Source organism: Lynx canadensis, chromosome B1 (genome assembly GCF_007474595.2).
Source record: "Lynx canadensis isolate LIC74 chromosome B1, mLynCan4.pri.v2, whole genome shotgun sequence".
NCBI lineage: Eukaryota > Metazoa > Chordata > Mammalia > Carnivora > Felidae > Lynx > Lynx canadensis.
Window position 1 is genome coordinate 172,319,682 of NC_044306.2, and position 15,686 is coordinate 172,335,367.

Genomic DNA, 15,686 nt, shown 5'->3' on the forward strand with positions numbered 1-15,686 from the left:
CTCCTTTAACCAATGTCCATTTTGCACTGGCCATGGGTTTACTCTGTTAACACTGGCTATAGCTAACCCTGCTATCACTAAGGAGAAAGCAAAGGCAGAGAAAATGGTAGAAAGAGTTTGGGTTTGTCATCAGCTAAGTTTCAGTTCTAAGTGATATTTTTTATTTATTTTTTATTTAATTTTTTTTTTTTTTTACATTTATTTATGTTTTAAGAGACATAGACAGAGCACAAGTTGGGGAGGGGCAGAGAGAGAAGGAGACACAGAATCCAAAGCAGGCTCCAGGCCTCCAGCTGTCAGCACAGAGCCTGATGCGGGGCTCGAACTCACAAACCGTGAGATCATGACCTGAGCCGAAATCAGACATTTAAACAACTGAGCCACCCAGGCGCCCCTCTTTTTCAATTTTTAATGTGTATTTATTTATTTAGAGGGAGAGAACAAGCAGGGGAGAGGGGCAGAGAGAGAGACAGAATTCCAAGCATGCTCCACACTGCCAGAATACAGCCCGATGTGGGGCTCGATCTCATGAAACCATGAGATCATGACCTGACCTGAAACCTGAAACCAACAGTTGAACACTTAACTGAGTGAGCCACCCACATGCCCTTCAATTTCTGAGTGATCTTAGGTGAGGTACATGATCTGAGCCTCTGGCACCTGATATTTATTTATTTATTTATTTATTTATTTATTTATTTATTTAAAATTAATAATTTAAAATTTTAATTAAAATTATTTATTTTAAGTAATTTAAATTTATTTTTTAAGTTAAAAAAAATTTTATGTCTATTTTTTGAGAGAGAGAGAGCGCGAGCAGGGGAGGGGCAGAGAGGGGGGGAGACACAGAATCCCAAGTAGGCTCCAGGCTCTGAGCTGTCAGCACAGAGCTCGATGTGGGACTCGAAGTCACAAACCATGAGATCATGACTCGAGCCCAGGTCGGACGCTTAACCGATTGAGCCACCCAGGCACCCATCAAGTGCCTGATCTTTAAAAGGGGGCAGTAACAGCTAACATTTAAATGTCTTACCATCATACAGCTACACAAGTATAGAGCTGGGGCTCAAACCCAGGAAATCTGACCCTAGAGCAGGGGACTTTTGCTGTAAAGAGGCAGACAATAAATATTTTAGGTTTTGCAGGCCATACATACTATCTCTGCTGCAGCAACTCAACTTTGCATGAAAGCAGCCACAGACAATATGTTAACAGATGGGCATGGCTTTGTTCCAACAAAACTTGGTAAGAAGAGCCACAGGATTGAATTTGGCTCATGGGCTGTACTTTGCTGATCCTCCCTGCTGTAGACCTCTCTCTAGATCTCTAGACCTGCTCTACAGCCCACATTTTGAATTGCAATTCATAGGAATGTCACGAAAATTCAAATACCTTCCTTAAGGTGTATTATACGTGTAACAAATGCAAAAAAATTGAAGCTATCATTAACTCAAGAGTTTTTAAGGGGCACCTGGGTGGCTCAGTCGGTTAAGCATCTGACTTTGGCTCAGGTCATGATCTCACAATTTGTGGGTTCGAGCTCCGTGTCAGGCTCTGTGTTGACAGCTCAGAGCCTGGAGCCTGCTTTAGATTCTGTGTCTCCCTTGCTCTCTGCCCCATCACCACTCATGCTCTGTCTCTGTCTCTCTCTCAAAAATAAATAAACATTAAAATTTTTTTAAATAATTTGTAACTTTAGGTTCAACCTATTACTGAGGATTTTCCCCCTTGTGCCTGTTTCAAAGATCTTTAAAAAAAAAAGTTTTTAAACATTAGCGAAACTCAGATATTATTTCTAGTCCATCTCTTTCCCTCTAGAGAAGACTACATTTAAGGCATTTTTCTCTTTTAGTGCTGCTGTCTTCTTAGCATGTAAGTGAAATTCACTCTACAGCCACTTGTCCAGAAATACTACACATGCTGTAGAGCAGTGTCCTTCTCTGAAATCATCTCACTGCGCAAAATGATGGCAGTCAGTAGAGTGTCTGTGTCACAGAGATGCTCAATAAAATGGATTTTGATTTTTATGATTTAATGAATTTATTCAATTATATCATTGCATATGTATTATATTTGCAATAAGGCGATACATAATATATCAGTTCTAAGTGTAGGAGGATAAGGAGAGCTTCCCTCTTGCAGAATTTCCCACTGTCTCTAAATATAATTAAACCAGATAAAGGCAGATTTTCAATCCTTGTCCACCCATTATAGCTAGTGACTCTTTGGGTGCTGTTTTGACCCATGGTCCTTGTTGCTTGTATACTTAATTAAGCCATTGTCGTAGCTTTGGCACTCAATAAAATGCTGAAAGGACACATGTGACCTTCTAGGGTTGAATAATCTTATGTAGCCGCCCATCTTTGCTCTTGGTTTCACTCTGTCCTCTTTCCGATCTTTCCTTCTTCGTCTATCCTTGGTAGGCTAGGAACTGCAACGGCTATGCAGTAGTGACCACTATATCCCCAAGACCTGGCACAGCCTGGCATACGAGCATCCAATCATAGTTTGGATGGATGAGTGAATGAATGAATGCGTATGTAAATATTGCTTCATCATCTCTTCCATCAGATCATTGCCTTTTGCCTAAGGGGTACAGATGTTGATTGTAGTACCAATGAATTGACTGTGTTCCAGAAGAACATTTTTAGTGATTGTTTATGTCTTAAAAAAAAAAAACAAAAAAAAACACCAAAACTCTGAATCTTATTTTTTTATGAAAATTTGCATTTTATTTTTATTTTTTAATATAATTTATTGTCAAATTGGCTAACATACAGTGTGTACAAAACTCTGAATCTTAAGCTTTCTACATTATGAAGGAAACCAGCAGTGACATTTCAGAAAGGCCCTCGTCTTAAAAATCAGAATGTCAGCAGTTTGCACGTGCCCATGTGGTAGAGAGGTCTGAATTTAAATGAGGCACTTCTAGAGCTTGGCAGAGCCTCCGGTTGATTTCAAAGGTAGTGTTTCTGTGACCCAGACCCGTTGGTCTGCCTGTGATGACGAATCAGTTTGACAACAGAACCCGTCTGAGAGGGCTGTATGGTAGTCATCGTCTGGTTTGAAAAATTAAATTGACAGAATTTCAAACATATTAAAATGAGTAGTTTGGTATCAGAGATACACCGGACTTTTGAAAGGTGATGCCCATCTCTCAGTCTTGACAGCTGTGACAGTAAGAGCCAGATGAAGACGTCAAGCCCACGCCGGGAGTGGCGGGTATAAAATAACAACTTCTTTGGGGCACCTGATGGCTCAGTCAGTTAAGCAACTGACTCCGGCTCAGGTCATGATCTCACAGTTCGTGGGTTCGAGCCCTGCTTCGGGCTCTGTGCTGCCAGCTCAGAGCCTGGAGCCTGCTTCAGATTCTGTGTCTCCCTCTCTCTCTCTCTCTCTCTCTCTCTGCCCCTCCCCTGCTCGTTCTCTGTCTTTCTCTTCTGCCAAAAATAAATGTTGAAAAAAATAACTTCTCTTACTATTTAATTAATACCTGCCATGGGCAAGCATATAACCTGGTTATAGCTCTGGATTAGTCAGACTCCATCAGTAATTCTCAACAGGGAGCAGTTCTGCATCCAGGAGACATTTTGGGTCATCACACATGGAGGGGGTGGGCATCGAGTCGGTAGAGGTCAGGGGAACTATGACATCATCGTACAGCACACAGGACAGCGCCACGTGACAAAGAATTATCACATCCAAAAGGTCAATAGGGAACAAGGTTGAGAAATTTTGGATTAAATGATACCAAAGGTCCCTCTGCAGCTCAGAGTCTGGGATTTTATGAAATTAGATTATGTATGTTAAAGAAGTTTATACATTGCAAAACACTATATAAATTCAAGCTACTATTACATGATACAAACCATTACTGCCTTCTTCCTTCTCTCTGTATCTTCTGGTAGCTCTTTCTGTCCCTTGCCAGATCCCTCAAAGGTTTGGATCAAAGGAGCCAAGATCATGGGTGAAACCAGAAGTCCCTTCTACCGCTTGTTTACAGTTTGGGAAAACATTAATCCAGGAAGCAGATGTGTGCCAAATTTGTGGGATTCATTTTTTTTTTCAGCATTGCCCCATCAACCTGTTTAGAAAAAAATATAAGTATATATAATGCTTATTTAAAGGAAACCAGATAACAGATTCTTAACAGGGATTGTGTGTTGCCAAACATCCACAGAAAACTCACCCACCCCCACCCCACCTGGGCGGGTGGCTTTACCCCTCTCATGGTGTACAGACAGCTTCCCTGGGAACCCACAGCAAAATGCCTCATTTTCAGCCATTTGTTGATAGAAATGCCTGGGAACAGTGAGTCTCTTGGCTTTGTATCTGTTTATCAGACACAATCATTCATTGAATGATGTGCTTTGCCATAACAAAATCTGTACAAGCATCAACACAGTTTAAGACCCTTTGTGAGTTAACATCGTCTCAGATTAGCCAGGAGCTGACAGAGGTATGGCCCAAAATATCACTATGCCACTGCCTCTTTATCCTTTTGGGATTTCACCTAAAGAGAGTCCTGGAAGGATTTTATGTGTTGCAAGAGCCATGCCTTCAAATAGCATGAGGTTGCTGGGGGAGATAGGAAAAAAAAAAAGAGCCAAGCTTCAATCTTCAGCTTATTGTTTGGGCCTCCAGGTAAATTCCAAGTATTCTGCCTCCATTTTGTGTAGAGTTCCTTTACCACTTTCCAAGCTCTGAGGTAACAGAAATGTCCCAGTGCCAGAGCCCTGCCTGGTGGTGGGAGTATTCTCTGCTGTTTACTCTAATGGGTGGTGGTAACCTGGCCAGGGGCAGTAAGATAACCACTCAGCGTGAGGCCAAATCTTGGAAACTTTTTGCAGAAGCTGGCCTTTGATGTTTTTTCCCCCTTGATTTGTGGCATTAAATGTCACTTAATCCTGGAACCGGTCCTCTGAAACGGGTGCTAGAACCATCTGAAATCTATGGACATGACATGGAACGGAGGTAATTGCCTCCTGTGACAGTGACACATTCATGATTTGAACTTCTATTTCTTTGACTCCAAAGTCTTCCCTCTTCCAGAGTCTTCTAGTTTGGTATGTATTTTACTATATTGTACCGTTTATTATACCTGTGTGCCAGGCCATACCTAAGAAGTGACGATTAGTAAAGACAAAATTTTTCTGGTATAAATAAGGGACATCAAAACAGAAATCTTACCACAGAGATAGAATTACCTCTTGGATAAATACATTCTAAAACCTTCCACTGACTTAAGTTCCTGCTGGTGCTGGAAGATACTACTTACCCCTGTATATTATCTTCAAATTGCAATGTGTCCTTTCATCTGCAAATAAAACTCTCCTGTGAATTCCACACTGCACATTAATCTCAAGTACCTGTCATGCATGCACACAAACACACATGCACACATGCATCCCTACAGCTGTGAACCAAAGTTAACTGGTAGTTTGGATAATTCTAGATTATATTCATGCTGTTTTTAATCCTAGGTAAAGCCTGGTTGGCAAACTTTGGAAATTTTTCCCAGTACAGTGGTATTCCGTGCCCTCTAAAATGTCCCAGTTCAAAGTTAAAATCCTACTGAAAGATACTCTGAACCACTCCTAAGAAGAGATTTTAAATCCTGATTTAAGTCTGCTGTAGTCTGAGTTAGCCCTGAAATTTTATTTTACCCTGACAAGCTCAAACTTGACCTAAAACACAGGCAACAAAAATTGCAGCTAATAGTTCAGAATAATAGCAGGATTTGAAAGTATGTTTTGCTCTGTTTTATATGCCAAACTGTGAATACATTTCAAAAATATTGCCACATTAGTAAGCTAGCAGTCTTTGGTGAAGCCATCTTTAGTGTGTGCAAGGATGGTGTGGTGTTGGGGGTGGGGGGGTCCTGCCTCCGGGGACCTGGCATCCATGAGGATGACTGGACCTTTTGCATCCAGTGCAGCAAGTCTCTTCAGGTTCCTTCTGGAAAAGCCTCTGCAAACTGCTATAGCCAAAGTTTAGGTGAAAAACAGGCTTACACTTGGATGCCCGAGCCATATCGCCAATGCAGAATCACACTGCCAGACGACTTACCTGCTAAGAATGGAATCTGGGAGACCCTGGTACACCAGTCCACGCCAGAACTCACAGGCTAGGCTTCTCATACTGACTGGTTTGAGGTTGGCTGGGATAACCTCTTGTTTCCCTGTCAACAAACGAATCCTACATAGGAGCAAGATTCTCACCTCAAGTTCAAATATCTTTTTTTTTTTTTTTTAACATTCAAATTTCTTCTAACATTTTTTGAGCACTTAGTGCTAGGATCTGCATGCACTAGGAGCTTTGTGTGGATTTCATGCACTCCTCACCACAGCCCTGCAATAAGGATCACTTACAGGCAGCTGTGGTACAGACTCTAAGCCAGACTATCAGGGTTCAAATACCAGCTCTGATGCTCACGAACGGAGAATCTACTTAATCTCTCTGTGCCTCAGTTTCCTTATCGGTAAGGTGGAGATCCTAATAATATCCCATACAGACTTTGTGAGGACTGGAGTGAGTTAATACATACGTAGAGTTTAGCACACTGCCTGGTACATAATGGGCATTCAATAAACATTAGCTCTTATTGTCACCATTTTAAAGATGAGAATATTGAGGCTTTAGGAGGTTAAGTGGTCTTTCCAAGGGTTCACAACTAGTAAGCAGAGGAGCCAAGTTTTGGCCCTAGGTCTCTGACTCCAGAGACTGCCTTTATTCAGTAAATCAAGACTATTCAATCTATTTTATTATTCTTTTAAATTTTTTAATGTTTATTCATTTTTTGAGAGACAGAGAGAGAGCACGAACAGGGGAAGGGCAGAGAGAGAGGGAGACACAGAATCCAAAGCAGGCTCCAGGCTCTGAGCTTTCAGCACAGAGCCCAATGAAGGGCTCGAATTCACGAACCACAAGATGGTGACCTGAGCCAAAGTTGGACGCTTACCCGGCTGAGCCACTCAGGCACCCCTATCCAATCTATTTTAAACCTATCTTCTATTAAATGGATAATTGGGTGCCATTTATTCCAATATTTTGTTATTGTTTTATACTCACAGACAAGGTTCAACTTATGAAGTGTATTATTACTTATTGTGCCCACACCTCTACTACAAGAAGAATCTTGTCATTCAGAAGATAGTGTTTCTCACTACTCAGACACCCCTATCCCAAACACACACATGCATATATATACTCCCACCCTTCTAAAGAGAGTATTCTAAACTAATTTTTTAAAGCATAATAATGATGTGGCCGAGCTCTTAACTTGGGGAAGTATAGCCTTAATAGGAACAAGTTGTTAATATTAAGGTACAGCTCTTTTGAGGCAGTCTCTGGTCATTGAGCACGAATGCAAAATGCCTTCATTCTCAACTTTTTAGGATTTGAAGGACAATTCTCTAATTCCATTAACTATGAGGCAGGCTCCATGAAAATGAGGTCCACCATATCTGGCACATAGTAGGTGCTCAAAAAATATTTGTAGAATGAATGAATAAATGAGCACAAAAACTTCTGTGTTGGTGTCTTTTAAGTTATTATTGTGCACATATTAAGTGTTAGAGGCTGAGCCAACCACCTTCACCAGATATCTCTTCTTCGGTCTCATACATTTGACCATGCACTTAAATGGCAAAGAACTTAGACTGAAGGGGGGAAAGATAGGTGAAGAAGACTGTCTTTAAAATATGTTAGAACTTGGGGCACATGGGTGGCTCAGGCAGTTAAGCGTCTGACTCTGGTTTCGGCTCAGGTTATGATCTCACGGTTTTGTGAGTTCAAGCCCCGCATCGGGCTCTGTGCTGGCAGCACGGAGCCTGCTTGGGATTCTCTCTCACCCTCTCTCTCTCTGTCCCTCCCCCACCTGTGCTGTCTCTCCCAAAATAAATAAATAAACTTAAAAAAAAAAATAAAATAGGGGCGCCTGGGTGGCGCAGTCGGTTAAGCGTCCGACTTCAGCCAGGTCACGATCTCGCGGTCCGTGAGTTCGAGCCCCGCGTCGGGCTCTGGGCTGATGGCTCAGAGCCTGGAGCCTGTTTCCGATTCTGTGTCTCCCTCTCTCTCTGCCCCTCCCCCGTTCATGCTCTGTCTCTCTCTGTCCCAAAATAAATTAAAAACGTTGAAAAAAAAAAATTAAAAAAAAAAATAAAATAAAATGTTAGAACTTAAAAACTGGTCCTGAAATTAAGTCATTGTGCAGCATTGGAAACTGAGGAAAAAGTGACTATACTTAGCAATAGCAATCTATGCCACTTTGTCACATTGATGTTCTCTGCATATCTCCTAGAACAGAGGCCGGCAAACTTTTTCTGTACCAAGCCAGACAGTAAATATCTTAGGCTTTGCAGGCCATATATCTCTGAACTATTTGATTCTGCCATCGTACCACAAAAGCAACCATAGATAATTTTTTTTAAGGGTAATGGTTGTGTTCTGATAAAACTTTTATTTACAAAAACAAATGGCAGGCTGTATTTGGCCCGTGGCCATAGTTGAAATAGTTCGGTCTAAAGTTTGTCTAATTGTGGGGCACCTGGGTGGCTCAGTTGGTTAAGCGTCCAACTTCGGCTCAGGTCATGATCTCACGGTTTGTGAGTTCGAGCCCCGCACCCGGCTCTGTGCTGACAGCTCAGAGCCTGGAGCCTGCTTCAGATTCTGTGTCTCCCTCTGCCCCTCCCCTGCTCACTCTCTGACTCTGTCTTTCAATAATAAATAAATGTTAAAAAAAATTTTTTTTAATTAAAAAAAAAATAAAGTTTGTCTAATTGTAATAAGTTAGGTACTCTGTTACATTACTGACAGAAAGGTCATATTATTAGCTGTATGGTGCCCTTTTTAAAGGCATTGAATAAATCCTATATCTCTTTTGTATCTCCAAGCCTTTGGTCTTGAAAATTCATTGAGCAGCACACCATATAATTTATTTAACTCTCTAGTATATCAGACATGAAGATAAGGAGAATGGAGTTTATAAACCGTAAGATTTTCTTGAATGTGTTAAACCTACTCATTGTACCATTTTTTTTAATGGCCTCTAGTGTGAAATCCCAATTTTATGGATCTTATTTTTGTCCTTTTTATATCTCTGAGCTTTCTTACTTTCCAGGTTTTTTTTTTTAATTGTGGTAAAATATACACAACAAAATTAGCCATTTTAACTATTTTTAAGTATACAAGTCAGCGGCATTAAGTACATTCATATTGTTGTGTAACCATCACATTCATCCATCTCCAGAACTCTCACATCATCCCTAACTGAAATTCCCTAAACACTAACGCTCCATTTTCCCTGTCCCCATCTCCCAGCAACCATGATTCTTCTTTCTATCTCTATGAATTTGCCTATTCTAGGTACTTCATGTAAGTGTAATCATAACACTATTTGTCCTTTTGTATCTGGGTTCTTTTACTTCACCTAATGTCTTCCTGGTGCGTCCAAGTTGTAACATGTGTTAGAATTTCCTTCCTTTTTAAGGATGAATAGTATTCCACTCAGTATACATATCACATTTTGTTTGTCCTTTCATGCATCAATGGACATCTGAGTTTCCACTTTTTGGCTACTGTGTGAATAATACTGTTCTGATCACTGGTGTACAAAGAGCTGTTTGAGTCCTTGTTTTCAGTTTTTTTGAGTATGTAACCAGTAGTGGAATTGGTGGATCATATGACAATTCTATGTTTAAGCTTCTGAGGAAGTACCATGCTGTTTCCCCAGTAGCTGCACCATTTTACATTCCTACTAGCAATGCTGAAGTGTTCCGATTTCTTCATGTTCTTGCTAATGCTTATTTGTGTTTTGTTTTATTTTTATAATAGCCATGCTAGTAAGCATGAAGTAGTATCTCACTGTGGTTCTCATTTGTTTTATGTCAATGTTTGTAGTTAGTGTAAAAGACAGTTTATTTATTAGGTACTACATTAATCAATGTCTGGTGCAAATTAGATGTGTGTGTGTCTGTGTGTGTATGTGTGTATAGATGCATTTATTCCTTTCCTACCTCCAAAATTATGTGAGATGGCTTCCAGTGTCTGTGTGTGTGTGTGTGTGTGTGTGTGTGTGTGTGTATAGATGCATTTATTCCTTTCCTACCTCCAAAATTATGTAAGATGGCTTCCAGTGTGTGTGTGTGTGTGTAGATGCATTTATTCCTTTCCTGACTCCAAAATTATGTGAGATGGCTGCCAGAAACATGTAAACAAGAAGATGAATAATATAAATAGCTAAATTCATGACATTGAGAATATAGAAGACTAAAAAAAATGAAACTATAGCCAAAATTAGATAAACTTGATACTAGACTAGACTTGTCTAGTATCTTAGACAATTACTAAAATTGAAGTGACAGACTTAATCCTGAACTTCCTAGTGGCCAAAGAAAAAAGGGAAAGAGGGCCAGTAACATAATTCAGTTCTTCCAGATGATCAAAGCTTACGAAAAAAGACTTTCCTTGGCTCGCAGATGTAAGAAATAAGCCATAACTTTTAAAAGAAGTGATTTTTTTAAAAAAAGAAGTAATTATATTACTGACACCAGCAGATTTCAGACTGAAAGCAAACAAAAATTTTGATAAAATTAATGGAGTTGCACCTGGAAATGACTCCCATAGCCTGACCACTACAAGACTTTTCTTGGTGTAAAATCATAATTTCAGAGTACAATTAGGAAAACATGAAGTCAACTCTGCCTATCTCAGCAGAGTGATGAGGTCTCTTCCTTTGGATTTTAGTTAATATTTTATGTAGTACAACATGTAAGATTTTGAATTGCCACTTACGTGTTATATATGTCCTGGGGTTTCCTTTTCAAAGGCCACAAATTATAAATACATATGTATTTGTACAAATAGTTTCCTTAAGAATATATCCTTATGTTCCTTTTGGAAGGAAGGGAAGAGCTTCATGTTCAAATCTGATATTGAAATTTCTGCTTCAGTGTGAAACTACAGGAACGAATGTATCATTTTCAAGTTGATAACAAAAAAGACTTCATGATAAGTGGATATGTTATCAAACCAGTCTTAAGCAATTAAAGGGCAAAAGAAATAAAAGTAAGAATAGAAGCCATATGAAACAGATGTTTTTAAAGAACTGAGAAAGTGTCAAAATTACCCTAAAATGGAAAGAATTGGTCTGAAGTTTTACCCAGAAGTTTGGATTAAAGACAACAATAACAATGGACATTTCTTGAACGTTTACAGTGTTCTAGGCACAGTTCAAAGTGCTTTGCTTGTATTAACTCACGTATTCCTCTAAACTTAGAACTAACCTCATTATTCCCATTTTATAAAAGAGAAACTGAGGCATGGAGCAGCTAAGTATCCTTGCTCCAGTTCATACAACTAGAAAGTGTTAGAGCTGGGATTTACACACAGTCACCCAGTCTGTCTCCCGTAGCCACTCACTTACCCACTATACTGTACTGCCCCTTGATGTTATGGCAAATGAGCCAATGAAGAAATGTTTTAGCTGGCCAGCAAATAAACACCTCATATTTCTGTTGTGTCCCTATAATTTCTTTTGATTTTTTTTTCTTTCGAAGATCAAACTTACCTTAATTACTCTTGAAATTTCCCTTAATATTCTTGTATACAATTCCTATTGGTAAATTTTTTAACTAATGCTCCTGATTCAGTTGAATGATGAAACCTTATGCAGCTATTAAAAATTGTGTTTTTTGCAAAGAGTGTTAAACATGTGGAGGAGGGGCGCCTAGGTGGCTCAGTTGGTTAAACATCTGACTCTTGATTTTGGCTCAGGTCATAGTCTCATGGTTCATGAGTTCAAGCCCTGAGGCGGGCTCTGCACTGACAGCACAAAGCCTGCTTGGCTTTCTTTCTCCCTCTCTCTCTCTCTCTCTACCCCTCCCCTCCTCTCTCTCTCTCTCTCTCTCAAAATAAATAAACTTTTAAAAAAATGTGGGAGGGATGCTTATGAAGCAAAGCAGCGGTATGTAAATTTGTTGGAAGCCAAGTTCCACCCCCCACCCCCCCAAAAATAAAACTATTAAAAAAAAAAAGATGGCAAGTTCAATTGTGGCTATCATTGGGTAGGAATAATAGGAATGATTTCTTTTCCTCCTTTTCTTAATTTTCCACAAAATTTACCCAAATACTTTATAGCCCAAAAAATGAAATAAACTTCATTTTTTAAAAGGCCAAGCAGAACCGTTCTATACAAAAGCACAGTACAAAGCTCCTAATGATAATCCTATTGTATAATTTAAAATCATCTCCACAGAGCCCCGTGCTGTATAGGTAAAGGTGGCATGGTTTAGATTGCACTATCATATGTGGCTATTTAATTTTAATTAAAATGAAATAAAATTTAAAACTCAGTTCAACAGTTACACTAGCCCCATTTTAAGTGCTCAGTAGCCAAAGTGGCTAGGGAACAGCTTTTCCATCCTCACAGAAAGTTCTATTGCACAGCGCTGCTTTTGAAGACAGAACATGGAATCTGGAACCAAGTGACTTGGAATCAAGTCCTTCTGGGAGCTGACACTTGCTGTGTGAAATGGGCAATTTACTCAACCTCTCTGAGCCTATTTCCCCATAGACAAATTAGGAGTAATAATAATATCATTTTCCATGTAAGGAGATTAGGAAGGTCAAATAAGATAATGCATGTAACCGTTTTCCAAAAACTGCAGTGTGGTTTACCAGGTAGTAGCTGCTTCACAGACCACCCCCCCCCACCCAGTTTGAACGTAATCCAGCTCTTTGTGTACTGATTCCAAATCCTTCAATGGTTCCTACCAAGACTTTTGCCTAAATGACACCGTAAAATTCAGACTTACCAGCTCTTACCACAGTTCCTAGAACAAGTCCTTGGCAATGTGAATGTTCCATTTCTTTCTTGTAAAAAGCTTCAGATACACAGCTCTGTACTTATCTCTTATAATAACACCTCCTCAAAGTTTTCCTTAACGATGTAAGTACACTGCTCTACTTCTAAATGGAAAAGACTGTCTTAAAAAAAGAAAGCAAAGAGGCTTTGTCTACCAGATAAATGGGTTAAAAGGAAATCAATCTGAGTCGACAGTGCAGGAATTGAGCAAAAGATGTTGCCATTTGCTGCAAGAAGATGAGGTTTTCACTAACAATTACAACAGGTTCTCTGTGCTTCAAAGCTGTTGGGGTACTGATTAAGCGGAAGTACTTGCTCATTCTGATTTTTTTTTTTCCCGGAGTCACTTCTGGTTTTTCCTGCAAAACAACCTGACTAATTTAGCTTCTTAGAGCTGCTGTATTTATTCCCCATCTAACCACCTGCTAGTGAAGCGTGGGTCTCGTGTGTCTTACAGGAATGAAGTAGGCAAGTTTTGGCTCAACGCGGTGCAGACTCCACACTCACCCTCCCTTCTGCCTCCCGCAGGTCTCCTCCAGCCGTGGATGCCTTTGACATTATGACCGCAGAGGATTCCACCGCAGCCATGAGCAGCGACTCGGCCGCCGTGTCCTCGGCCAAGGTGCCCGAGGGCGTGGCCGGCGCGCCCAACGAGGCGGCGCTGCTGGCGCTGATGGAGCGCACGGGCTACAGCATGGTGCAGGAGAACGGGCAGCGCAAGTACGGCGGCCCGCCGCCCGGCTGGGAGGGCCCGCACCCGCAGCGCGGCTGCGAGGTCTTCGTGGGCAAGATCCCGCGAGACGTGTACGAGGACGAGCTGGTGCCCGTGTTTCGAGGCGGTTGGCCGCATCTACGAGCTGCGCCTCATGATGGACTTCGACGGCAAGAACCGCCGGCTACGCTTTTGTCATGTACTGCCACAAGAACGAGGCCAAGCGCGCCGTGCGCGAGCTCAACAACTACGAGATCCGCCCGGGCCGCCTGCTCGGCGTGTGCTTGCAGCGTGGACAAACTGCCGCCTCTCATCGGTGGCATCCCCAAGATGAAGAAGCGCGAGGAGATCCTGGAGGAGATCGCCAAGGTCACCGAGGGCGTGCTGGACGTGATCGTCTACGCCAGCGCGGCCGACAAGATGAAGAACCGCGGCTTCGCCTTCGTCGAGTACGAGAGCCACCGCGCGGCCGCCATGGCGCGCCGCAAGCTCATGCCCGGCCGCATCCAGCTGGGGGCCACCAAGATCGCCGTGGACTGGGCCGAGCCCGAGATCGACGTGGACGAGGACGTGATGGAGACCGTGAAGATCCTCTACGTGCGCAACCTCATGATCGAGACCACGGAGGACACCATCAAGAAGAGCTTCGGCCAGTTCAACCCGGGCTGCGTGGAGCGCGTCAAGAAGATCCGCGACTATGCCTTCGTGCACTTCGTCAGCCGGGAGGACGCCGTGCATGCATGAACAACCTCAACGGCACTGAGCTGGAGGGCTCGTGCCTCGAGGTGACGCTGGCCAAGCCCGTGGACAAGGAGCAGTACTCCCGCTACCAGAAGGCGGCCAAGGGCGGCGGCGCGGCCGAGGCGGCGGTGCAGCAAGCCCAGCTACGTGTACTCTTGCGACCCCTACACGCTGGCCTACTACGGCTACCCCTACAACGCGCTCATCGGGCCCAACAGAGACTACTTTGTGAAGGTTAGTGGGGGCTGTACTGCTGGGGAGGCCCCCAACAGCCGTGTGGCCCGGACAGAGTCAGGGGTGTTGTGGCTGTAGTTTGCTGGGCTGGTAGACAGGCTCCTCCCCCCACCGACCCACCCTCTTTGGGTGTCACTTCTGGGTGTTTTTTGTTTTGTTTTTGTTTTTTTTGCTGGCACTTAGAGTGTTCACTTCCACAGCATTTTGGGAAATGTGGGTCGTTCATGTGTATGGGGGCGAGCGGTGAAATCACAGGGGCATAGAGGCAACTTCTTGCATACTACCTTTCCAGGGTCTCCCCAATTTGGGGCTAGTCCACCTGTCTCTAGTTTAAAAGCTCCTTGTGAAATTAGATCTCTAGGATGTTGGCACACGAAGGACAATGTTGTGGTGGTGGTGACGTTTAAATTATTGGCTAGCATGTAATGAAACCAACCAAGCATTATACTGGGAAACCAATACCTAGGTTCTGGGTCCTGCTGTCATCAGATTAACTGGCTCTGTGACTTTAATCAGTCCCTTTCACCTCCCTAGGCCAGTTTTCTCACGCATAAAATGAGGAAGGTGAACTTGCAGATCCCCTTCCAGATCTGACTTCTTTCTATTCTGTGAATGTTTTCCTGTATTAAGTTGCACTTGAAATCCTAGGAACTCATCGGCAAGTTCATCTCTTGTGTTGAGCAGGCATACTTTGGATGCAAATCTAGGATGGAGTAGCATGTTTGAAGCATCTTACCAGCTCATTGAAGAGCAAAGGTGTAACCACCTGCAACTTATGGCAAACAACTAAATGGCCAAGAACCTTGAGTTGAGATCTGCTTCCTGTACGGTCACTGTTGGTTGCTCATCATTTTTTTTGTGTTGTTATTATAAGCAGGCAGCGTAAGAGGCCGGGGTCGAGGTGCGGCTGGCAACAGAGCCCCAGGGCCAGGGGTTCCTACCTCGGGGGATATTCGGCTGGCCGTGGTATATATAGCCGATATCATGAAGGGAAAGGGAAAGCAGCAAGAAAAAGGATATGAACTTGTACCGAATTTGGAATCTCTGCCGTCAATCAGTTGCCATTAAACCTGGTACAGGTCAGTATGACACAGAGATAGAATGCATCAGCCTAAACCCCCCACCCTCTCTTTG

General features: G+C 42.3%; 1 protein-coding gene and 1 long non-coding RNA gene across 3 annotated transcripts in view; one reads left to right on the plus strand and one right to left on the minus strand.

Moving 5' to 3' along the window:
* Positions 1 to 15,686, plus strand: part of RBM47 (RNA binding motif protein 47) — a 76,323-nt gene that overhangs the window by 49,722 nt on the left and 10,915 nt on the right. Inside the window, 10 exon segments of the mRNA XM_030313995.1 lie at positions 13,394 to 13,694; positions 13,696 to 13,758; positions 13,760 to 13,861; positions 13,863 to 14,313; positions 14,316 to 14,452; positions 14,454 to 14,550; positions 15,424 to 15,480; positions 15,483 to 15,541; positions 15,543 to 15,607; positions 15,609 to 15,631. Of these exon segments, the coding sequence (XP_030169855.1) occupies positions 13,394 to 13,694; positions 13,696 to 13,758; positions 13,760 to 13,861; positions 13,863 to 14,313; positions 14,316 to 14,452; positions 14,454 to 14,550; positions 15,424 to 15,480; positions 15,483 to 15,541; positions 15,543 to 15,607; positions 15,609 to 15,631 (1,355 nt within the window).
* Positions 3,803 to 13,397, minus strand: LOC115512703. Of its 2 annotated transcripts, XR_003968460.1 has the most exons (4): positions 12,816 to 13,397; positions 10,795 to 10,893; positions 6,070 to 6,181; positions 3,803 to 4,084 (listed from the first exon to the last, which is right to left on the minus strand). It is a non-coding gene; the product is annotated as an uncharacterized LOC115512703 (long non-coding RNA). The 2 variants fall into 2 exon arrangements; XR_003968459.1 differs by lacking the exons at positions 10,795 to 10,893; positions 12,816 to 13,397 and having other exon boundaries at positions 6,070 to 6,827.